Source organism: Amphiprion ocellaris, chromosome 5 (genome assembly GCF_022539595.1).
Source record: "Amphiprion ocellaris isolate individual 3 ecotype Okinawa chromosome 5, ASM2253959v1, whole genome shotgun sequence".
NCBI classification, from domain to species: Eukaryota; Metazoa; Chordata; class Actinopteri; family Pomacentridae; genus Amphiprion; species Amphiprion ocellaris.
In genome coordinates this window covers 22,082,291-22,108,655 of record NC_072770.1, presented here as the reverse complement: position 1 = coordinate 22,108,655, position 26,365 = coordinate 22,082,291, and the positions used below count along the sequence as shown (strand labels likewise).

Here is a 26,365-nt window from a genome sequence, read left to right as displayed (position 1 = left end):
TGCGTCACTTAATTCTATGAGAAGTCGCACAACTTATACTTTTGAGATGTGTTTATTTTGTGCAGGAATTGATTTGTGCATCTTGAGAATAGATGATTAGTTTTAGTTTATATGAAATATTATACATATTTAAGCTTTTTATGTGTATTTCATATCTTACCCCAATGGATGTGTGAAAGTATGTAAAATGAATTCAAATAAACTGAAGAACAGATAGAGGGGTATTTTCACGTAAGGCTGTATTTTCTCTCCACTTCTTTTCTTTTCTCTCCCTTTCCCTTGAGCCCGTCCTGTTGCAGGGTGTGTCACGGCTTATCTCCTGGCAATCCCTCCCTACCTGTTTTACAGGACTGGCCACTCCTGTCATTCAGAGCCAGAGGCGTGTAGGCCAAAGCACAGGGGAGGTTAGGCAGCAAAAGTGAGAGGACAGGTTAGAGTGGCTGAGGAGGATCCTCCCCCTGGCTCTGTACAGCCATAAAAGCAGGCTGATCTGTAGTCAGACGCTCAGAGGGACTTGGCTCTCCTTTTGAAGACTGCTCATCTTCACATCTCTTCTGCTCAGCCAGTTGGCAATCTTACTACTGCAAACAACAAAATGAAGACCTCTTTCACATCAAGATCTGTTTCAAGCAGCAGCGCCTTTCCAGTCAGGAGTGCCTCTGTGAGAACAGTCGGCCAAAGCTTTGCTGGTAGCTTCGGGCGTAGCTCTGGTGGTAGCTACGGGGGTAGCTTTGGTGGTTTGGGTGTTGGTGGTTACAGTACCACTTATGGTATGGGTCAAGGTATTGGTAACAGCTCTAGCAGCTTGGTGATGAGCTCAAGAGGCGGAATGAGTTTCGCCACACCACCACCCATCACAGCGGTCCAGGTCAACCAGAGCCTGCTGGCCCCCCTGAGCCTGGAGATTGACCCCACCATCCAGGCCGTCCGCACCCAGGAGAAGGAGCAGATCAAGACCCTCAACAACCGCTTTGCCTCCTTCATTGACAAGGTTGGTTCCTGGGAGCTTTGTGTTACTTCCTGTGTCTTGGCCAATTTACTGTAGGCCTCACTGTCTTATACAGCTGCAGCTACATTTATCTCTTGCAGATATCACAAAATAATTGTCTATTTTGAAAAGTTGAAAAAGTTTAAAAGAAATAACCAGAAACTATCAGCAAGTAGCAAGTTTAGTGTATTGCCCAGGAACAGCAATGTGCTTCTAGCTGCTTATAGAAACTGCTGAGCACTTCTCACCACATGCAAACATATTCTTTTTATTGACAAAGCTGACAAAGCAAGGGAGTTGTGACTCTTATCTCTTGGTATATTCACCATTGAGTTACAGCCTCTGGGATTAGGAGCGCTTATAAAAATCTCAAGTCTGTCAGGGATCGTGATAGACTTGATCTTACACTGGCAACTCCATCCACAATCTAAATAACAGTGGGTTTATAGACCTGTCTGAGCCTGTGGAGGCCTCTCTGCCCACTATCTAAATATGGGTGGCAACTATACTGCAGTGACTCTCCCATTCCTCGCTTGCTAGACTGCTGGGGAGAATAGAGATCTGTCTGCACTATGCCCACAGAGTTCAAAGTCTGCCATTTGCACATCGCACCTATCACCTGGTTGTTACGGGTAACATGAATGCCAAGTACAGAGCTGTAAATTGGATTTTACTTGATTCTGATGAAGCAATTACACAATCTGCATTAATGCCAGCTACTAGATGGGTTTCTTTATGTATAGTGAGGCTTAATACTATAAACTGGTACGAAGACACACAAAACAAAGTACTCATCTCATAATACTGCGCTGCTTTGTCTTCTGCGGTTTATCTGCCACACCTAGTTTTTTTTATGGCTGGAGAGACTGTGTGGCTTTCATAGCTCAACAGAGCACATAGGATGAGTCATAGTCAAACAGGAGACACAATAGTTGAAATACTTAAGGACACATAATCATGTTGATGAAACTTCTAGGAAGAATATTTAATATTATTCGATGAAACATTTAAAGATGTGTATTCTAAATTTTATACGTTTTAGTATTACAACGGCTCGAACAGTAGGCACTCAAAAAATGCTTTCATGAGCAACAATTGTTGTGACTTGGGTGTGGCACTTTAGAGAGATATGAAGCAGTATACTCGGTCATGACGCCGAGGTGAGGAATGTGAAAAAACACACTCTTTAAATCCTTTTTTGACATGCTTTAAGAGTGATATCTAGCAATTTTCTTTTGTTTTGTGTCTCCACAGGTTCGTTTTCTGGAGCAGCAGAACAAGATGCTGGAGACCAAATGGAGCCTCCTGCAGGAACAGACCACCACCCGCTCCAACATCGATGGCATGTTTGAGGCCTACATTGCCAACCTGCGCAGACAGCTCGATGGGCTGGGCAACGAGAAGGTCAAGCTGGAGGGAGAGCTCAAGAACATGCAGGGCCTGGTTGAGGACTTCAAGAGGAAGTCAGTGTTTATAGATGCAAACTTCATAATTAAAACATATATGGTGCATTTCATACTGTGAGCAGATGTATAAAATAGCAATGTGTTAATGTGTTGCTTTGTTTTCCATCAGGTATGAGGATGAAATCAACAAACGTGCAGCTGCTGAGAATGAGTTTGTGCTCCTGAAGAAGGTGAGAAAATACCAATATAGACCTTAAAAATTTTTTAAATCATGGGTATAATTTGGCAAGTTATAACACACTTTCTCGACATAATTTTGTTTCCAGGATGTTGATGCAGCCTACATGAACAAGGTGGAGCTGGAGGCCAAGGTTGATGCTCTTCAGGATGAGATCAACTTCCTCAGGGCTGTCTATGAGGCTGTATGTACTATGTCTAATGTCAAATACAACTTACGCCTTCCATAATACCACTTAAGTTGAAGCTGGTGATCATCAAGAAAAAGCTTTAACTGTTTTACATCAATTACTGGTTTGTAGGAGCTTCGTGAGCTGCAGGGCCAGATCAAGGACACCTCTGTCATTGTGGAGATGGACAACAGCCGTGTCCTCGACATGGATGCCATTGTGGCTGAAGTGCGTGCCCAGTATGAGGACATCGCCAACAGAAGCAAGCAAGAAGCAGAGACCTGGTACAAAGCGAAGGTGAGCAAAAGCAAAACAGTCGCACTATATAGACACCAGCAGCACCTTTCCCAACCACCTGGATTCTCTTGTTAACATGTTACATTTTTATTAAAAGTATGAGGAGATGCAGTCCTCTGCCGGACAGTATGGGGATGACCTGCGCACAACCAAGAGTGAGATCGCTGAGCTGAACCGCATGATTGCCCGTCTACAGAATGAGATTGAGGCTGTCAAGGGACAGGTATGTTTCAAGAACTTCTCATGAATGACACCTCTCTGTTTATGAAGATGTGCATTTATCAAATAATCTGTGGCTTCATTTTCCACAGAGGGCCAGCCTGGAGGCTCAGATTGCAGAGGCTGAGGAGCGTGGTGAGCTGGCAGTGAAGGATGCCAAACTCCGCATCCGGGACCTGGAGGAGGCTCTGCAGAGAGCCAAGCAGGACATGGCCCGCCAGGTGCGTGAGTACCAGGAGCTGATGAACGTCAAGCTGGCCCTGGACATTGAGATCGCCACCTACAGGAAACTGTTGGAAGGAGAAGAGACCAGGTGGGATAAACTCAAGTATTTATAGTTTCACAGCTACAGTATAAGCTTCAGCCTGAAAGCATTAACTCACTATTATTCCACTATTAGACTGGCCACGGGTAGCAACGCAACCATCCACGTGCAGAGCAGCAGCGGAGGTTCAGGTACTACTTAATTTCTAATTTGATGCATGGTCATCATACATGGTACATGAACCGACAGACAACTAGAGACAATGCATAAATAGTAACTCTCCATATTTGTTTTCTGCTCCAGTATCTTCCAGTGGACTGGGTGGAGGATTCGGATTTGGTGGCAGCAGCTTTTCTTCCAGCATGTCTGGCGGGGCTGGTTATGGCGGCACTACAATCAGCAAGTCGACAGTTCAGTCAGTCAGTTCCAGGAGATACTAAGAAGTCTTTTAAAAGGAGAGCCGTCCCTCTTTCCCTTCAGAAACTCTTGAATTTGGTCTAAATCTCTTTTATGGTGCTATGCAGTACTGTTAAACACGTTGAGCAACAGAGCTGAATATCCCAACTGGCAACTTTATTCTGTTCTGTTCAACAACATTTAACAGGAGTTTCTGAAGGTAATCGTGGCCTTAAACACACAATGGCCCGGTTACTTCGCAAGGCAATTTTTTTTTCTTCCTGCACTGATTTCCAATAAATAGGAAAAAAAAGAAAAAAAGAAAAGTTGGAGTGTTAAAACTAAACAAGGCAACCATTTGAAAATCTGTACTGAGTTGTGCACTGTAGTTTGCTCTGAAAGATCCTGTAGCTCACATGGGCAGAAAGTCTCCTACATTTGAGAACTGATATAATGAATAGGAGCAAGTCACTGACCAACTCTGGTCATCAGAGGAATGGAAGACATTTGTGTGACTTTACATGTTTACAGTTAAACTTTGAACCGATTGGTTACTGGTTTGCTCCTTTTTTTTACTGTTCTGTCCAAACTTTCCCTGCTTAGTTTTGCCTCTCATTGCCTTCAAACTCATGTTGAGACCAGAATTATTTTGTAAAAGTCTTTCTAGCAACATAACTGATGACTGTTGCAGTAAATGACATAAAATAAATCTGAATAAAATGAATCCTGGAACAAAAATGATTGCCTCTGTCTGTCACTGTTGAGAATCCTTGACTACTTTCAGCTTAGGAAAGTTTTACTGAAACAGCAAGATGAGATTTCACTTGGGGGCAGTGCTGTGCCATTTTTACTGTTAGTGCTTGCAGTCAGCTAGAGTAATATATGTGGAGTCCACATTGGCATTTCTAGCGAATACCAAAGTCATAATTCATTAAAGACTTATTGATTTGATAAAGACTGAAAAAATACACAAAAAAATTACTAATTAATCCGACAAATTATTACTTTAATCATTTCAAATATCAGGATACAGAGCACATTTCTATCTCTTTTGTACTATACAGAGGAGGTGAGCACACAGACACAGGTGAAAGGGCATTACATGGGTTTTATTTCATCACATTCTCATCTGCTCTTTGTCATAGTGGCTCCGGTGTGTTTCGCAACTTCTGACTTCATTTAAACTCCTTTATCAGCCAGCGCTCTGGACTCCAGTAGAATTTCCTTACATAGCAGCAAAGGAGAACACCAATGTAAGATCGGTGATAGAAAAGCAAGCACGACAGTAGAAACGTAGTGAGGGATGCTTCAATAACCTGATGACTGCTTTTCATGCATTAGTTGATTGAAAGTGTGGACTGTTAGTAAAATGAGAGCTGTCTTCGGTAAGAGGTTCCTCAGAAGAGAACTCCTGGTGGTCAGGTGAGGTATAGCTGGGTTTGTAATCTCATGACACATTCACAGAAAGCAGGAAGAGTGTGTTTGCTGAGATTGCAAATTATTTATGTAAGTTTACTAACACATACAGCACCAATCTACCCTCTGTTCATAATTCAGACTAAACACTGTGCTAACATACTTTCACATGTTGCACCAAAATTACTGGCAAGGTTTGTGCTTTGACCTCTGTTATTTCTGAGCCTGTTGGGTAAAAAAATGCTGAATTCATTGCACTGCACTATTGTGTGCACACACAGAATGGTGTATTTTTAAAAGTGCATCCTGCAGTCAAATTCTGTATTAGTAGGTTAACAAGGAAATTCTTTTGTTGAACTTCACCTGGGGCTCAGAGAGCTGGCAGAGATGGTGCATTTAAGAGTTGACACCAGTCCCAGATGAATTAAAGTTAAACCATCATAATGATGCCAAATCCTGAGGCTATAACATTCATGTTTCCACCGGACCAGTTTCAACACTGCTAAAACAATTAGAAGGGATACAGTTTTTCACCCTGAAGGAAACAGGGAAATCCCACCTGTTATAAATCAAACCTTTCATCCTTCATACAGGTGGCATATCTGTTTGTTCAGTGATCGTCTCTCTAAGGAGACACAATACTTCCAGCTGTGCGTTGATGTAACTATCAGCAAATGTCAATCTGGACAATTAAGACACCTTTGATTCAGAAAAAAAGGAAGCGATGAGCACGTACCTAAATGTGATTACATCTGCAATGTTTATCTTGACAGTACTACAGGGGCACAAAGAATGGAATAGCACTAGTCATTACATCCCCCAGAGAAATAGTTTAGTCTACGAGCTGTTTGTCCTTGAAGAGGATCACTGGTCTTATTGTTCTAACAACTTCTCTGTGTCAGCAGCACTTGACATGAAACAGGTAACTTGTTGCCTTTGAATGCAGCTACAACCCTACAGGAGAGTATAAATGAATAAGATGTACAGCTGAAGCCTGAGTTTGCAATCAGGCTAATAAAGTGGATTCCTCTGCTTCTTTCTGCTGTCCATGCAGTCTTACGCAAATGTTCAAGAAGACCAAGTCTGGTCTCAAACAAAGACAGAAGAAAAAGATGCCTACATGCTTTTTTTGTTGACATTTTACAAGCTCGGGATGGTATTGAGAGGATAATCTTAAAGACATAATGGTGAAGGAAATGTGCCAACAATTCCATAGGTGCAGCAAAAAAACCAAGATCAAATTATATGACCCCTAATAAACAACGTTTAGATAAGTGTTAAGTGCCAAGTGCAAAATAATTAAACCATAAAAACAGGAATATCAGTCTGACTGATTCTATAGATGCAGTAAAGTTCGGACACTTGTAGAATCCTTGCCATAATGGTTTGGACCTGGTTTGGCACATGGTGGCCCAACACCTCCTAAAACACTTATTGTTAGTTTTTCCTCTCATTTGCCACCCATCTGTATATAATACAACTGACAGCATTTAGAAAATGCAGGACAATTATGTGTCATTTGTCTAATTATATCTAATCATGTACTTATGATTATGTACAAATTAGTCAGAATCACTTTGCCTGAGGACAAAAATCAACTCCTTTCTGCTCTCATGCCGTCACTAAACACACAAAACACACAAGCAGAGGTACTTGAATAATTATATCATCTAATTGATTTGACGATGGCGATTTTCAGTTTGAAAAACAACACTACATACTCTCTAACTACTTAGAAGAATGTGGTCAGTTTCAGATAAATGTAAAAAAGGAATAAATATTCACAATAATTCTTTCATTGTGTTGTTTCTATCTATGCGTATATATGCAAACCTATTAAAGGACGTACATATAACGTACTCAAAAGTGAAGATGACTTGCTTGAAGTTTATACCTTTTCATACTAAATACATGTAAAGACTAATTATTCAAACACTGTGAGTGTTTGTCAGCTTTTACTGTATATTCTTGTGAATCAGATTTTCAGACAGCACACGTGTGAGCATGTGATCTCTGTCACTGAGGAGCAAAGTTCATTAGGAGGCAGATCCTCCAGCAGAAAATGACCTTTGTTTTGTTTGCCCTCACTGCCTTGTGAGGACACACATTAATGAGCTATTGATTGAGGTGGAGGGGTGGGGCTCTTCCACAGCACTGGTAGAAAATCTCAGGAGTGATTGAGAAGATTGACCTTACCCTTAACCTGAGCCCGGCACCACAATCAATAAACATTACACCTTCCACAAACCCCAACACCTCAATCGATACTGGTTAATATAAGCAGCCACCATTGAAAAACACTGATGAGCAGTGTGCTGCATGTGGAGTGAGTACGGGTCAAATCACTTAGTGTCTTTGTCAGGTGGTAATGAGGGTGTGTGTGCGTGCGTGTGTGTGTGTGCGCACTGCTTTTACTAATGTTGTGGGGACTGTCTGCACAGTCACTTTGTGGGTACCAGCCTCCCTTTTGGAACAAAAAGCAAGCCCAGACAATACAATTTATTATATTTTTGTATGACTACTCGGTTTTGATTTAATTTTAAAAACTGACTTCTGTTATACTCTCTACTGGTGACAGTTTTATTGCTTCAACAGCTATTAAGTTAGACATACAGCATCAGCTACTATTAGGAATTTCTTGGAATTCTTACACTGGTTAGCATTTGAGAAAGAAAATAAATAATCTAAACAAAAAATCACTGCTTGGTAGGGATGTCAAGCAATTTAAAATTCACTTAAATTTCTTTTTTTCCAGATTCTTGCTTCAAACTCATGCAAAGATGAGACATTCTCAGTTTGGCGGAGCTTATTTTCTGATTAAAAATAAACTGCAAATGCAACTACTGTGGCCTTAAATGCAAATAGTTTAAAATAAGATCAACAAATTCCCCACAAGATATTTACTTATCATTTTAATCTACTGTGTGTTGATAAACCCTACCAACAGAAGTTGCTATACCTGCAAAATCCATACACCTCTCCTCTGCAGGTCTGTGCATCTTGATTATTATCATCTGTCTCTCTTCTTTTAGGATATGCTCAGACTGCAGGCAAAAGTGGCTTAAGTCTGTTTTTCTTCTCTGTCTTTTTTTGCTAATGTGTGACAGATCAGTTTTAATAGAACAGTGTAACCTGCACAAATCACATGGAGTCAGATCTTCGGATTTGGACCGGTTTCATGTGTATTTCTAAATCAGATACTAGTCAGATTTTTGTACAGCGTTATCTTAAGTCTGAACAGTCATGTTAGAATTTATCCGGTGTACATTGTTGGAAGAGTCTTGTGAAGACGCACTGGAAAAATGGAGTTAAATGCTACCCTGGGAGCTGTTTATGGATTTTTAAGCCATTACATCATGATCTCACCACTCCTGGATGCCACTCCTCATCCACACCTCTGTGCGGAAGCAGCAGGTATGCTGCATTGTGCCATTGCATCTTTCTTCCTCCTCATCTTTGTCCTCATTATTATCTGCTCACAAATTCACTGGCTTCCGTCGCACATCAACTTATGAATGAAACTGTCAAACGCTGCTTTCAACTGCTTCATGTCTACTTCTGTCCAACAGCAGGCTGTGTGTGAACCTTTTACGCATGTGGGTGAGTTTAAGACTGGAACCTGACATTTACTGCATTAAAAAAAATCACAACACCTAACAGAAAACAAAAGTGAGCATTAAGGATTGCAGTGTGAATGCAGTCTATGATGTCTTCCACTACTTGGGATTCATGGGTTCTCTTTCATTTGTGAAAATTCAGCAAAGTTGCACTAATTCCTTTGAAATAAATGAAATTCAGTGGAGTATTTTGTGTTTGTAATTTCTATGGCCATGCTGCTCCCACATTCTTACTGCAGCAGTAAAATATGGTAATCCCCTTCACTGCTCAAACCAACTTCAATGTGAGCAGGTCCAATCATCCACAATAAATGAAGGTGTATTTATGGATGTACAATTTATTTATTTATTTATTTTTACAAAATATAGAGAATGGCACACTTATTTCCTCCTTTTGCCATATTTCAGTGTCCATTTCCCTTTTTTATGTTTCTTATAGCCTTATCGGGACATCAAAATCATATAAAAAAAATTGAGTTTTGTTACAGTAACTGTTCATGTTGTGTTGGTTTTGTGTGTTCATGTGCGTAAGTACAGAAGGCTGCAGTGCACTGTGAATGCATCCTGCACAGCATCCACAACGACCCTGCAATGCAAATAATAATGGAGATGTAAATCTGAAATTTGCTTGTCTGTCAGTCCTCAGTCCCTGCATCTAATCAGTCCTAAAATATGTAAAGAGATTGTTTTGCATTACACTGTGTAGTGCTTTTCACTAAAGATAGCTAAAGGTCAAATATTTGTTCCAACAGCATTAACAGATAAATAGAAAATATTTGAGGGTGTATACAGTCAGTCAAAAGTAGACATGTTTAGTGCAATATTTTTACACGCTGAAGCATATATGTTAAGAACCGAGTTAATCAAAGGAACTAAAATATTAAAATGTTTCATACCCACGAAAGGAAACAGGCTGTAAAGTCGCTTGAAATATGCAAATGCAGTAAAGCTCCAACATAACAAATGCCACTTTAACATGTTTCAAGGGAAATTGCTTTTAGGCTGCTTTTACAGATTTTGTGCCTCAGGTGTGTTATTCCATTGTCCATCGGTACAACAAAATGAAGTCCGTGTGTAATGTCACAGTATATTAACCCGCATAGTCGACAGCAGCTGAGAGATATGCTGCCTTGTGTTAGCTCTGCTGCTTCGTGCCCTCCAGCTGATGTGTTGTAGCTCTTGTCCAGTGTTCAGACACCACAGCTCTTAAATAGGGGTAGATTTATAGTAATGTCAGCTGTGCTCTTGCAGCTTTGGCCTGAGTAAAAAGAAGGAATTCATTTTTGTAAGTGTTCCTGTTCCCATTTCAATGTTCAGTGGAATGTGAATTTTCACATTTGCGTTTTAAGCCATAAAGTCAGTCTACAGATATTTTTGAGTCTGTAGATGTCTTAAACTGTGACAATTAGCTCACTCTCCCATTTCTGTTTGCATGCAGAGCGATACATCCTCTTTCCATTATTGATGCTCAGCACAGAGCATGTATTAAAGTATCTCCTGAGTGTTTGCTTGTGTGTCCTACAGCAATATTTCTCTTCTCCGCAGGCACTGCCTCTGTCCCCGGTGAAAAGGCGGCGTGTTTGAGTGATGGTGCTGTGAGGCGGGACGGACTGATGTGTGGAGACAGATTGCCTGTGCCAGGGCGCCTACACCAACCTATTCAGCCTGTGGGAAATGATAGATGCCCGGACTAATTTTAAACTCTGTGAACTAAATTCCTGTTACCAGAGGCAGTGATGGGTAACTGGGGCACAGCTGGAGGGTCAAGATAAGACCTGCACTCACCTGTGGCTCCACGGCTTCGGAGCCCTTTCAACTGCCTGAATGTTTAATAACGACAGGGTGTTAATGACTGACTGAACTATGTGCAGATTTTTCGAGGGCAGGTTCTTGTGATGTTGGGTGGTGCACCACATGTCACCTGAGATTGTCCAGGTGTCATGTTCAAAACGAGTAGAACAAGTAATACTAAGCAAAAGCAACACTGAGCAACTTCACATGATGCAAGAAATCTTTTATGGTGGCTTCACTGATTTGTTTAACAATCTAACAGTGTTGCTTCTACTAAAGAGACCCAGAGACAACAAAAGAGGCTAAAAAGGTGTCCACTTTTTCCAGACATTGGCCTTTGTTTAACCATCGTAAAAACATGGATCTAAGGATTTCAGTCTTGGTTGACCCACAATGAAGTGCCCTACGAACTATGGAATGAACTGCATGGAAATTTTATAGACACCTGATCCCCAGAGGATAAATCTCATGATTTAACTTTTCATCTACTTCCATCAAGAAGCTAACTATTTTTAAAATTATTTTATTTTATTGGTGTCAAGGGAATTTTCATAAAATTCTGGTTCCCAGAGGATAAATCCTGCTGATTGCCTTTAATCCAGCACTACAAGCTCAAAGTTTTTGCGTATCTATTAAGCTCAACATCTTCTACACAAATCAGCACAAAATTTTCTATCTGGTTACCAGGATGGATGAGGATATACAGAACAGCATCGTACTGAATTTGGTGATGCTTTGACTTTTCCTTAGACCCAACATGAAGGTAATATTTATGTTCAGTTGACTGTCATTACATTTGGTAGGTTCCCATCTAGTTTTCATATAAGACCCACCATCAGTTCAAAAATGTTAATCTTTCCAATACTGTGGTTTTTGACCAAATACTTGCAAGGCAAAGGACATTTCCATCAGACTCAGTTTTACTTGAAGTGCAGTGCTAATCAAGCAGTATTAGTGTGTTAACATCCTAAAATAAGACTGTGTAAATGGCTAACGTTGTACTTGCTAATACTCACTATGAGCATGTGAAAATGCCGAGTTTAGCATTTAGCTGATGCAGTAGTCCACAAAGGGTAGAGGGTAGAAGGATTTTATGTACAACTTGTTAGGTGCTTTTACAATGTTAGTGTTGTTAATAGATGTATTCTTTGTTCAGACCTTTTTGCCTCACACACTTTTGTTAATCACACAAGAAATGTGTCTGTTAGGCTCTGTCACATGCAGGTAAAATAAGTTGAGACTCAATCTCCATCACCTCCTTAATGTTTACTGTCTGTTGAGAGGTTGCTGTTTATAAGTAGTTAATCCTGAATTTTGCTGTAAGTAGGTTGAAGTCAAATAATACTCAGAACAACTACTCTTGGCTTCTCTCGTCTCCTTAACAAAGAGAAATTGTACTCAGGTTTGCTTGAAGCCCAGAGTTTCGACCAGATTAACAGTTGTTCTGTGAATCTTAAACACCTTTAATGCTGCTCTCTCATTCAATAAGAATTAAATCCAGTGGTACTGTTTCCCAGGTTACAGTAAAAAGCATGAAAATGTCCTAACTTGAATAGAATTCAGGAGCACCCTCATTTAAGTCTGTTTACCTGAAGATCACATGCACTGGAGCATGTCGCCTTCCAGGTTTGAACATGTAAGCAACTGCACAATAGATAGCTTGTACTTCATGATAAGTTGGAGTGAGTCTTTATTTCCTCTACATTCACCCCAGTACATCTGCACACCTTCTCTGCTGAAACAATGCTTAGAAACATTACACTTCTCTGTATAACACTGAGAAAACCCTTGTGTTTAATGACACAGGCAACCATTGCTCACATCAGTGAGCATCAGACAGAGCAATACATGATCATGTTGCTAGATGAGGTTTAATTTTTATTACAGTTTCACTATAAACTATATTTGGGACTATAGACTACACGACTCTCCTTGTAAAACTTTGTGATAAAGACTACCTTAGACTATAATTTAGTTTTTGGGTATTTTGAACCTTTATTATGGAGCTGTTGAAGAGTGACAGGAAAGGTTGGGGAGAATGACATGCAGCAAATCTTCCCCAGGCTCACAATTGCCACTGTGATGGGGACACTAAATCCTAATTCATGGCTCACCTGTTTAGACAGTTGACTGTGATGGGAACCCCAGTTTCCTCCCAACGTCAGTCACATTCCCATCTGGCTGGACAGGCAGATGGGAATGGGAATTTTTTTTGGGGGGGGGGCTTATGTGGAGTTCATGTTCGAGTCTGTGTTGTGTTGCCAGCTGTTTATTGATATGAGTTGACTCCATTTCTAAGCTAACGTTAGTGTTGCACACTGTTGGTGCTTTAGGGGAACGGAATAGAAATATTGATGTCACATCCCTTGGTTTTTTTCTTCAATTTTTTAGAATTTGTCCTTTACATAGAAATATGTCTAAACCCTGCTAAAGGCAACTGAGATATTTGGGGAAATCTAAATGTTTAAATTATATTACAATCTTTCCACATACTGGCAAAATAAATAAATAAATTACTACATGTACATTTTTCACATACTTAAAATACACAATACCTTTGATATATGTTTGTTTGAGGTAGTTTGATTAAGCACAATTTTATTATCATTTAAAATAAAATAACAAACCTCTTTAAACTAGATTTTGGCACCAGGTTTTCAGGGACTCTCTTGTGTCAAATCTCTGTGTTGTAACAGTCTTTTGTGCTCAATGATCTGCTACAGTGACAAATTCATTTAATTAGATCACACAAACAAAGGTGTTTGGAAGGGATCAATCAGCCAACGGCGTTTTGTAGTGCTGACACTGAAATTGTCTATAGATTGCACCACATCATTTCATCAGTGATGCTGCAGAGTATCATGACCCAACAGCTGAGTAGAACTTTTAATTGTGGAAATAATTACCTTTAATAAATATGCTTTATTTCTCTCACTTTCTCTTTAAAGTGTGATGTTACTCAGCTTGATTCTTCCAGCTCTGTCAAACAATGGTACATTCATTTGATCATAACTAGGTTCATTATCTCACAGCATATCTAAAAAAAAAAAAAAAACATCATTGGTCTTGATCATGAGAAGTTATAGCAACAGTAAAACACTTAGATGGTCATGTGAGCAGCATCAGCAAAGCTTTCATTAAAGACCAAAATGATAAAATAATAACAATGTAAAAGTACTGAAACGATCAAAAATCCTTTTAGGCCACATATCTACAGCAGATTCTGTACTTTCACTTGGAGTGTTAGAGACTATGGAAGTCTGAGCTATTAAGTTGTGAGTATTGTTATCAGTATTAGATCTGACTCCTATCAAGGATTTCCCTAATACAAGTTTGTGTAACAAAAAGTTTTTAAATGCAGTATTGATGCGATGGGCCTTAGGGCCTTCTGGAAAGTGGCCATATGGAGTCATTATCAGACAGATCAATGTGCTTGCTGATGTTGATTGGTCTCTGGCTCTGCAATCTATTGCATGAAAATCTCTATAAGGACCTAAAGCAATAGTGGTAACAGACTGTGCCTTGGAATCTGAGTCAAGACACAGCGATAGTTAAGGAAATTCTGCACTGTTAAATTTTAATAGAACCTTACTTTAGTTTTACAATGAACAGTGTAAAAATAAACATGGCAATAATTCTAGATTTGATTGTACAATTTCTAAAACCTGCAAACAGATCAAATACAGACGGATACATTCTGCAGTCATGTTGTCCTGACAGATTTCTTTATATGACACACAGATCTATCAGTAAAGATCTGTCCTGACCTAAATTCAAATAATAAATCCTCCTCCTGGATATATTGAACCACAACCACCACTGAACAACAAAACAGGATCTGCTCGGTGCACTTGCCGGCTAAATTGGAAGAAACCGTTTCAAAGCTGAGCCCCAGGTGAGTCCAGTCTGTCGTGGTGATGGAGGATTTCTCTGGCGTGTGTGGATAAAAAACAGTCCCACTGTTCATTAAGGAACCCCGGTGATCGCACTCCCCATGTTGGATCATCACAGCACAACCTCCCTGCTCGCCTGCCTGCCAACAGCTGACGGCGTGTTTAAGGGAGACAAATGAGCACTGACCTTATCAGGTAATAGATATCCCATAATGGAAGTTAGGTAATTATTTTGGGTTTTCATTTTTCCCTCCTTCCCAGAGAGCTTCTCTTTTTTTTAAATATATGGCAGCTGAGACGAAAAACTCCCCTGGTCATCACTTCATACACACCACCAGAAAACACAGGGGAGGAAATTTCACTTCTATTTCATGTGTAGAAGACAAATTTCTGCCTTACAGATCGTATGTGTAATAGTACTGATGAGGCATCTACACCAAAAATCTATTCTTCTGGACCAACATTAAAGTCTCAAGTCTGTTCATAGTTTTACAAATGCGCTATCAAGTAAACAAAGTAAATTAAAAGTAGCTTTAAAGTATTTTTTCTCCCAAAATGGATGTATCAGTTGCTATCAAGACAGAATCCCTCCACAGCTTCCCACCAACACTGCTTAAACACTTATCTACCTGAATACTGACTGAATAAAAATTCTGCTGTTGTATTTTGAGTGGCATCTGCTCAATCTGAATTTAAATATCACAAACTGTGTTGTTGGAAGGCATAAAATATCAGTGTAAACCATTTTGAGACACCAATACCACAGTAATATATATATATATATATATATATATATATTCTTTTTTGTACACTTCAGAGCTCTGAGAAATGGCATTTCACTTTCTCTGTATGGACCACACGTATTGAGAGATACTGACAAAAAAGGTCTCTGTGACTTTGAAATCTCTAGTCTTACTTTATGTCATTGCTGTTCTTCTCTACAGTATTTTCTACAACTAACCAACCAACTCTCTGCTTCATGCTTACACTGGTACCCGCATGCCCAACGCACACCAATAGTGACTGGATACACATTTTCAGATTCTGAAGTGTTTTGAAGATTTTAGTATGGATGAAGGCTTCCAGAACACGCATTCCTACTATTTTAAGTAATTAAGTAAGCAGTATGCTCATTGCCAACCACCTAGTTACTTTGGAAAGTGTCATAAAGAATATCAGTGAAAACTTGACTACTGTCTTGGCAATGGGTGGATGGCATCAACATATATGAACCATTTAACTGCACAGAAAAAAAACACAGCCACAAAAACTCTTTGGGACCAATCACACTGTCCTCTTTCAAAAAAACTACTTTCATAGCTGAGGACAAATCCAGCAAGAGAAAACGAGAAAACCAGATCACATTGTATGGTGTTAGTGGGGTTATGCAAGACTAATGGGATGTCAGCCTCTATCAGATCAGCCTTGTTCGTGACCCTGGGTCAAGCCGAAAAGCTTTACAGAAAACACTGTCACTATGCTTTCACAGCAGCTTTCAAGATTTACTTCCCTGCTGTCTATAAAGAACATGCTGGTTTTAACAATCTAAATTGAAAACTGCTGGAGGGTAAAATGATAGTGTGTCACAGGCAGGGAAGTGCCAGCGGTGGAGGGGACCGTAAAGAGGCAGTGACAGGCCGATGTGTTGGCACCCATCAGGAAGAAATGATTACCTCCGTAAGGAGAGAACAGAAGAGAGGGGAGGGGAAACATACAGGTTTAAACCCGACTATTCATGTTGATGTACTTTATGAAAAGTACAGGCGTAGTTTCAAAGGTTAAAATTAAGTCCGGCAATTTTTACACAATAGTCCTGTGATACAATGAGTGGATGAATCACAATAAAGAGTTACAATGAAAAAAATAGACACTGCAGATGGGTTAAAAGGTTATTTATCCAGGTCATGGTAATCATAAGAGCTTCAGTAGAACTCAACCACACTTCTCTTGTACGTTCTTGAAGACATTTCATCTCTCATCCAAGAGGCTTTGACTGTTATTTAGTGGTTACTGGTCCATATGGTTGTCAGTATGAAGCAGGAACAAAACCACTAGGAGAAAGGAATATCACTAAAAGGGCAAATACATTAACATGTAGGCAGAAAGATATAGTTTAAACTCTGAGGCAGTATCACAAGGACAGCCAGGTGATCCACAGAGTCAGAGAAGTCACCAGTGACACCTAGTGGCCAGGTGTGGTAAAGTTCCATTAAACCACATAGTCACATTAAATATAGTAAAAGGGGTCTTTAGGATACCACTGCAATTAAACAAAAAACATAAGTGATGTCTCTTATGTCGCCCTGTCTCCTAAAAATGGATATCCAATATGACTAAACTGCATTCTCAATAAAGTTTTGAGGGTGTTTTCTTTCAAATTATGTTTGTCTCGTATCACAGGTATATTTCACATCAACATATCATTGCCTTCCCAGATCTTTCTGCATGGAGTTTGCATGTTCTCCCTGTGCATGAGTGGGTTTTCTCCAGGTACTCCGGTTTCCTCCCACAGTCCAAAAAAGTGCTGAGGTTGATTTGTAACTCTAAACTGTCCGTAGGTGTGAATGTGAGAGTGATTGATCGTCTGTATATGTAGCTCTGACATAGACTGGAGACCTGTCCAGGGTGTCCCCTGCCCTAAGTCAGTTGGGATAGGCTCCAGCCCCTCCCGTGACCCTAATGAGGATTAAGTGGTGTGTAGATGATGGATGGATGAATATCATTGCCATTTGTTTCACAGCTTTACTGTCATTGCTTTCCCAGTCATATAATAGATGATGTGGGTCTCATTATCCTTGTTACCCAGAAGTAAGGGGGTGAGGGGAAGCTTCATATGTCACATGTTCGTGTGTGTGTGTGTGTGTGTGTGTGTGTGTGTATATATATATATATACACACACACACACACACACACACACACACACACACATATATATATATATATAAAAAATAAAACTTCAGTGGAAAATTATTGAGCTCAAATGGCACTGCAAACCACCTCCTGTCAAACATACTCTTTGACAAACTCTTTCAAACACATTTCTTGCTAATTCATGCTGTTACCTTTAGGGGACAAATACATTTCTGTCAAAACATAAATAAGTAAGAATGCTGTTGAGCTGTATAAGAACTTCATTTTTTGATGACTGGGTTGCTTTCAAAAGACTTTTTTTTAAAGGGAACCTCCAGTCTGAACCATCAAAGTATGGTCACAGGTTTAAGCAGGAATTGCTGTTTATGTGGAAAGTTTTATTTTTAGCAACAGATGGAGATAAAAACCATCTACTAAAATGCCTCAAGAGATATCTCTTGAGAAAGCATCCGTTGAAGACGTCAAGAAAATGAGAAAACCTGAGGGATTGTAGATAGAAATGAAGGCTTTACTAGACCTCTGGAGGCTGCTACTTGTCCCTACTTGAGGCTAGCAGCTCAAGGTTATATTTCTACATCATATATTCTATATTAACAGCATTAGTTTTATATTTCAAAACTGAGAGACTACAGAGCCTCAAAATGATTGAACCAACATATATTTATAAATGTTTCTGGCAGCAGAAAAAGTTAAGATTTAAGCTGATTCAACTTATAAAGCATTGAAGCTATTTAACTACTCCACTGTCTCTGCATATAGAATTTTTTAATCAGTCAAAGAATGTTCAGAATTACATGGAATTTAGAAAACAAATGGTCACTTGTCACTTTCTAAAGATGTCCTTTCATTCACTTCATCATTTTATCACACCTTAGGTCCTCGACTTTTAAACACACGGAGGAGTTTGAAAGAGCTAAGAAGCATGTGGACACATTTCTCTGATCCTTTAAAATGACATCAGTAACTTATGATGGCTGCACAGCTGAATCATCCATCAGTGTGGGTTTTGACTGCTCTGGAGACACAGATAATGTAATGTTTAAGCAATAAGGGCACAATTCAAGCTGTGAAAGTGAAACTGAATCTTGCTCTGTAACAAGCCCTGAGCATAAGCAGCCACAAATACCCTCATTAAAAGCTCATTGTTTGGTGCTCATGGTATAAAAAGCACAGACGATAAGAAAAAGCAGCTACAGCTTCAGTGTCAACTCGCTGTTCTCCACAATCCCATCGGATCCACTGAGCTGCAGTGAACTGCTGCGTCTCAGAGAACAGAATGCTGCTTTGTGATCAGCTACAAATATAGAAAATCCATTTGTTCTCCTCCAACCACAGAACATCAGTCATACAGACAGTCCCAGTCCACCAGGAGTTCACCAGCCTCTGGCCAACTTTCACAGAGGTCTCTACTCCATGAAAGGTGTAAAAATAATTGCCCTTTCTCCCCACTTGCTCTGTGATGTGTGTACATGTGTGTGTGTGTTGGTGGGTGTGTGAGTACACTTGACTTTCGCCGTGAGTTGTTTTAGAAAATCAAAAACAGAAATAGATGTTCAGCAACAAAATAATGTCACCTGAAAGGTAGCAGCTGGGTGAACTGTAGCCTTCCCAGTGCAATACAGCGAGAGAGAGAGAGAGAGAGGCTCACAGATGTCACCTAACTCTTGTTTTTAGGAAATCTCTGTTTAAGTGACACATTACACAGACAGCAGCAGTTTGTTGTTGAAACACAACAACTGTTGTTGATTTTCAAGTTTAATTTGATTAAATACTAGCGTTGACTTGAGTTTTTCCAGAAGAAATCAACATTTCTATGTGAGAGAAAAATTCCTAGTTGACTTTTGCATTATCTTTTTTGGGTAAAATGTGTGCAAAGATGTGACTTTTCATTGCAACTTCAAATATTTCTCATATTTAAACTCACCCACAGATTATTTGATCTGTACTTGTCAAGTATTACAGATTTTGAATCAATGGAACAATACCAAAAAATTGTCTAAAATGAGAGGTTTCTAACAGTTCATGAGATATTTTTATCTTAAAATAGCCTTAAAATTTACAATTTTTTGCATAGAAACACGCTATAAGTGGTTTGACAAATAATTATTTTCAAAGTATCTTGGAAATAACTTTGTATATCAATCCAAAGTTTCACAGAATTGAAAAAATATTCATAGTTTATGATTAAAAACTTTCATGGAAATTAGAAATGGTTGAGCAGAAAGCCCGATTTAAAATGGAATAAACCCACATGCAGTCAGACACTAACTGAGCTGAATCGTCTATTTAATGTTTGTTTTTAGTGTGCTGATCTGCTAAATCCTATTTAGTTGATTGACACCTCAGTTGAATTTATTTTCATTAGTTGTTTTATTGGCCATGTTTGCTTCTTGTTTCTGATGTCTTTCTGAGCTTATTTCCTGGGATCGGTATTGTCATGGAGGCGCCCATGATAGTCTTGACATGGATCTGGTGGTTTCAATCAGCCTCATTGGAGCAAAGCCAAGTGGACTGAGGAGGAAGGGAGGGTTGGGAACGAGTTTTTCTGTGTTATTTTAACCTTTTGACATAATGTTGATATTAACTGTAGCCCTTACTACAGACACCACTTTTCTGTACAGATTATGGTAGAGGCTGGTGCATTTATATACCTGTGAATATCAGTTTATTTTTTGTCCGTTGTCATTTGGTGCTATGCAGGTGTACTTGTTTTAAATATGATAATTCAGCAAAAGACAGTTCTGCCAACATTTAGATGCTGTGTTATACTCTGCTGGTTGTATGTCTCAGTTGCTGCTGCCATCATGACTCAAGTAAAGGACATCCCATGGTCAAAAACTGACATTCTAACACTAAAGGAGCAGTCAACAGTGTTTTATTTATGAACACTGAGGCAGGTTCCATCTTATGACACAAAATTTCTTGACTTCATTCAGGTCTATAAACTGGAAAGGACATTCATTTGATCTTTTAGTGGCTTAATTGGTGAATCATCACTCAGCAGCATTTTGACAAACAAGGTATTTGAACCGCCGTGACAGTGACTGGGTCTCTTGACAGCAAAAATAATGAACTTTCGTGGATGCGTGACAATGGACTTTTGAATACCGAGGGAGCATATTGGAATCATTTCTAGCTGACAGCATGTGTTTGTCTGGGTTTGTTCAAGTTATACAATGTCAACTTTTTCCTGTTTACAGCATCCTGAAGCTTACACAGCATTCCTTTATAGTGAGTACAGGTAACTGTTCATATGTTTTCTTCAGCGACCAAATCCTTCAGCAAATTGGCAAGTTTCCCATCAAATTTACCTCTTAAATTTCCCTTGGGATAAATAAAGTGTCTCGTCTTGTCTTCACTATGCCAGCTGTCCTCCTTACCCATAAATGTAGGGAGTCTAGGCCCTTGTTCCTGGGACAGTGAGTTATCCCCAAATACAACATTATGAGCAACAAGCCAGCAATTAAAATTAGCCTTCAGTATAAGTGTCTATGGAACAATCTCAGCAAGTTTGTAATCCTTCCAGTCAGCACAAAAATCTCAGTTTGCATGTTTTTAGTCAGAAGAGGTGAGCACATGCAGAGCTACTCCAGCCACCACCATTCAGGACCCCACCGCCTGCTCCCATCGTCTGACAGAAGACAACCCATCAGGGGATATCTGACCAGCAAAAGAAAAAAAAAAAAAAGAAAGAAAAAGGACAGAATAAAGAAAGTTATATTTGACTCCAGCATACAGAGCTGTGACAGGCGAGGTGGAATCATGCACCTTGGTGGCCTCAACATTCCCCCTACTTCAACAAGATTCACTACCAGTTCAATCTATACCACAGTGATATGTCATAGAAATGAAGTACCATTTATCTCACCTCATATAGCCAGAATGTAAAATAAAAATGCAAAGTGGGAGGAAGGAGGAGTGGCACAGTTTGATATGACGGAAAATACTGTATCAGTGATGCCCGATAAGTTCTGGAGTATTTCAAGATTTGTGTTGAAGAGACATGTTGTGGGCATCAGCAGCACAGGTGAAACAACAGCAGGAGCATGAAACGCTCAGCAGATTTTTCCTGCATCAACAAGTGCCCTCCGATCATTGAAATGTCTGGAAACCTTTTGGTAAAATATGTAATATTGTGTATTACAAGAGAAAACTACATAGCCAGCTAAGACATAGATGCTATATGAATCACCAACCAGTCTACTCTGGATTTAAACAATTTAATCTCATCACCAATTCCTATAAAGAATAAAATCAATAAAAATTTGTCTCATTATGAAATGTTTTTTTTACTCCATAGCACTCTGCTCTTTGTTGAAAAGAACTAAATCACTGCTGCATTTGGGCAACATATTCTTGTTTCTAATGAGCACAAACCTGTGCAGCTTTTCCACTTACAAGAAGCTTTCTCAGCGAAGGCCTTCTCTCTAGAGATCAAATGAAAAATGCAATTGCAAAACCTCTGCTACACTGAAACTAACAGTATGGATGTTAGTTTCAGTGTTTCAGAATGTATAATGCTTATTAGCAGGACACATGGAGTGTTTGGCTTGGTCTTCTTAATGCATTTATCATTTCAAAATTCACATCCCGCACATCTCCATGCACTCATACACAGGATAGTCTCACATATTCATCAGTCACTATCCTCCTGATTTATGGAGAAAAATCATTTGATCCACCCTGTCAGTAGACTAGTCTCTACACAATCTTTCTTCCCACTGATTGATGCCGGACATGTCCTTTTCATGGGTCAAGTCATTTTAATTAGCCGTCATGCCAATATCACAGTCCAGAGGAGGTGCATCTGACAGGTTGGAGGAATCTTTATTGAACTCTCATTCACAGTCGCTCAAGTTGAACACAAGAGACTCACATCAGGTTGGAGCTGAGTGAATATAAACTATACACACTGACAAAAATGAAACATCTTTTAGAGAAGGTGATATTAAAGGATATGTCTGCTCAGTGCGTGCTTTGAGCTCCTTGCTAGGCCAAAAAAAGCCAGTGTAGGTAAGGTTTTTGCTCCAAATCATTGTCTGCTGTCTAAACTAATTATCACAGCAAGTCAGGGTAAAGGTAATTTGGTCTGACTGATTTAGATTAATGCTGCTCTCCTAGCACACCACCTGCACACAGTGGACTTACTGCTTTACTGGTTCTTTGCTGCCACTTTGCATCGTAGTGACACCCCTTCAATACTCAACAACCAGCACCGTCATAGAAGGTTCATCTCCTTGGCTTATTAATAAGAGCAACACAGAGCACACAAAGCATACAGTATGTCTTATAAATAACCTTTAACTGAGAAAGACATCATTTTAATTGCTATAGGATGGCTGTCCTTGCTGACAGGCCTGTACTTGAATACAAATGTAATTTTGTGCTTCACGCCATCATTGGCTTGCTGCTGTGATTCTTAAGCTTTTGCTCTCAAACCACAGTTGTATCAGAAGAAACGTTCTGTTATTGAAAAACTATTTAACATGGGTGAATAAAAAGTGCCTCTTTGGTTTAAAATAATAATTTGACATTTTGGAAAACATGAATATTCCCTATCCTACTGGGAGTTGGATGGGAAGGTTGACAAAAGTCTCCTTTTTGCATTTCTCTTCATTTACAAATGGAACTAATTAAAAACAACAACTTGTTAACAGGTGAGAATCTGAAGTGTTGCTAGTTGTATTTTAGAATTGCATGGCTTGTGTATTTGCTACATATATCACTTTTAAAGAAAAGAAACCAACCGTAGGATAACAGAGCAGAAGGCTGCCTCTGTGTGTTGCTACACATTGACGGTAATGCACAACAGCATCAAGGCCAATTCCTTGTGTGTGCCAGCTTACCTTGACAATAAAGGTGATTCTGATTGTGATTATTACCTTGGATTTACTAAGGCTGCCAAGTCAACAAAAGGTTTTGGAAATGAAAAACTGATTCGTGTATTTAATGGTCAATTTTTTTTCCATCTTTTCCACAACTACGCTCTAACTAAAGAAATGGAAATTCCCATTACAGTGCTTGATGGCAGATATACAGTACATCAAGTTATTTTCAAATCAACATAAGTTAAATTTGCAATCACCTTTCTCAGATCAGCCTCTCCAGTGAAAGCTGTTCATTGTGATTTCAGTTACTTTCTCCTTTCCTCTGACCATGAAGGATGCCTGATTTAAATTCCTCCTGACTCTACAATCCTATACCCCATGATCCCTTCTTCCACTTGTAATGGCCATGTCTCCAGGCAGCTCAGCCCTCCATTAGTGACACTGATTAACCCTGCGATGTCTGGTTGTGCTCCGCTTGATGGGGCAGGACAGGCGATGGATCTGTGAACAGGCCTGTTGAGGAGAAAGGCTGCCTGAGTGGACTTGTTAAAATGTATGAGTTTTATCACGTCTTATTCGAGGCCACTTTATTTGCGGGATGAAAGAGAGATGTACAAGAATGCGGCTGAATTAGATCTGGTATTGGATTTTCACACAGGAGTTGACCGGGCTGCCAATTAGATATAATTTGAATGGTGCGCCTCTAATTTGTTCCCTCTGCAGCTGAAAGGAGTCTCAAACTCATCTGAAAACACAAAGTAGATACTTTGTGCTGAGAGGGAAATGGAATCAGATCTTGGATTTCACTAAGAGAACATTCATGATGTACTATCATCTAATAAATGTACATTATAACAGAGTACCTACATGCTTCTGAAGCTCTAAAAGGGGGGAGTAGTGTAGATTTTGTATATAATAGCCAACTTTATCAAACCACCCAATCAAATGCTATACTGACTTCATGAACAGTTCAATCATGTTGAGAATATTACTAGCCAAAATCTACCTAAATAGTATCGGATGATTGATGTATTAGGTCGTAATTAGTGTGGTACTAAACACTACAGGCCAATGAACACAAGCACTTCAGGTTTGAAAGATTAAATTAGCTTACTGTGCTGAGCAAATTAAGCTGCATTTAAAGCATCCATTCTGAGGAAAAACTCAAGTGCAGACAGAGGTCAACTGTGACTGCAGTACAAGCTGTCCAAGTTAACAGGCTGGCTTCATAATCTGTCTTTGTAAATGCATCACAAATAAGAAAAATATCAGAAGAGCGAATGATGGATCAAAGGATGTTGTGCTGCCTTTTCATCTTTAGTCGTTAAAGCCAGGTACAACAAAAATTAACTCACTGTGCTGCTCAAAGGCTACTAGCAGCCAACTGCAAGGTTTAAAATAGAATGTTCTAATGCATAAAGTGAAACTGTGATTTAAATAATACATCTTATTTTTTAATTGGATTATGCAAATTATGAATATTCTATTACTTCACTTTGAAAAAAGAAGTGACAGCATCATTGTGGTGCGCTCCAGCAGCATTTCACCAATGACCACTTTAAGGTACTTAAGCGTATCAGTTTACGCAGGGGAAAAATCAGGCTAGGATCAAACTCTTCTTTACTGTCTTATCTTTCATTTCAAATAAGATTCTAAAATGAAGGAACTGAAGACACTGTGTGTGATATACTGTTAATGTAAAACATAGGAGTTGGCAGCTAAATACTTACGATGCCACGGGACGTACTGGATATAGATTTGCTACATAGTCCTGCCTAGAATTAGGCATTAGGTTTGTTTACAAAATAACTGCTTAAAATCAAAGAAAGACCACAACTAATTGATAAAAGCCTATACTGAATGACTGACACACATTTCAAGGGCATACATAAGGTTATGTAGGAAGATTTATTTTGATAAGAAATAAGATGAATAGAGAAGCAGGATTACACAAAAGTTTGCTCCAATTGTCCTTCTATTTACTCTCAGAAGTGCTGAGTTGCACTTTCCTGAATCATGACATTTGAGAAACAAGGAGGATTAGTGAAGGGTATCAGGATGAATTAAAAACAGCAAACCAGCAGGTAAAAGGTAACAGCAGCATCAGCTTTCAAAGATAGATTGCAAGTATTAAATATGTGAAAATAATGATATCTTTCTTTGCAGTGTGTGGAAGAGGTTCGTATAAGAGATGTAATGATTCGCACAAACAAGGAGAAAGAAGGACATGGAAAAATTAGCAGAAGGAAATAACATCAGCTATTGATTTAAGCAAAGGTTAGGGAGCTGTGGAGATGATCACTGATTAATTAGTTGAGGTCTACTTATTACACAGTTCTGTGGAAATTTGCCAGAATTTGCAGGTGGAATAATTGCATGATTCAAATGATATTATCAGTTTGATAAAAGCAGTGCACAATCCATGCAGTAATGTGAGCAGCTTGCTGAGCTAAAATTATCAGTAAAATAACCCCGCATGTTGTATAACACTATTACAGTTTGACGTGCTTAAAGTGCACCTGGCACCTGCCGAATGTGCAATGAACCGTCACACTGAAACAGCTTCATTTTCACACATCACTTTAGTTTTTAGAGTCACAGTTAGCGAGTGGAAAGTTGCTTTGACACCTGCAAACGCTTTTCTTCAATCCTAAGATTCGTCCTCCTTCTTTCCCTCATTCCCTCATTCCTCATTCCTACTATATCGTTGATATTATGTGATGTAGTCTGGTTAGAAGTGAGCTGGTGTATATTTAGCTCTCCATGTCACATGGTTCATTGACTCTGCTCTTGATGTAAACATTCCAGATTGGACACATCTTTATTTTGTATCCCTGATCTTGTTGTTAACCCGTTCCCTTCCAGTTGAGGTTTATTTTACTCTCGCGCATGAAAAAGAAAATATGCTTTAAGTATCCTAATCGATTGAGTGTTACAACAACCGCAGTGTCTGTCCACTGTGGCGAGATC

The 26,365-nt window shown here is 39.3% G+C and overlaps 1 protein-coding gene and 1 long non-coding RNA gene across 2 annotated transcripts in view; one reads left to right on the top strand and one right to left on the bottom strand.

The window, feature by feature from the left end:
- The first annotated feature begins 506 nt into the window (after positions 1-506).
- Positions 507-4,716, top strand: LOC129347238 (keratin, type II cytoskeletal 8-like). The gene is made up of 9 exons (XM_023266180.3): positions 507-991; positions 2,243-2,451; positions 2,564-2,624; positions 2,721-2,816; positions 2,934-3,098; positions 3,196-3,321; positions 3,410-3,630; positions 3,718-3,773; positions 3,886-4,716. The coding sequence occupies exons 1-9, from the start codon at positions 596-598 to the stop codon at positions 4,020-4,022; spliced, it is 1,467 nt and encodes a 488-aa protein (XP_023121948.2). The 5' UTR covers positions 507-595; the 3' UTR covers positions 4,023-4,716.
- Positions 4,717-4,999: 283 nt separating this feature from the next.
- LOC111565896 (uncharacterized) overlaps positions 5,000-26,365 on the bottom strand; it is a 40,141-nt gene continuing 18,775 nt past the window's right edge. The window contains exon 3 of the long non-coding RNA XR_008601688.1: positions 5,000-5,202. This is a non-coding gene — a long non-coding RNA (uncharacterized LOC111565896). The remainder of the gene's footprint in view (positions 5,203-26,365) is intronic.

Excerpts from the sequence above, each read along its gene's own strand:
- LOC129347238 (XM_023266180.3), top strand. The coding sequence starts at position 596 with ATGAAGACCTCTTTCACATCAAGATCTGTTTCAAGCAGCAGCGCCTTT. Across the intron at positions 992-2,242 it reads TTGCCTCCTTCATTGACAAG|GTTCGTTTTCTGGAGCAGCA; the intron begins GTTGGTTCCTGG and ends GTGTCTCCACAG. Across the intron at positions 3,631-3,717 it reads TTGGAAGGAGAAGAGACCAG|ACTGGCCACGGGTAGCAACG; the intron begins GTGGGATAAACT and ends TTCCACTATTAG.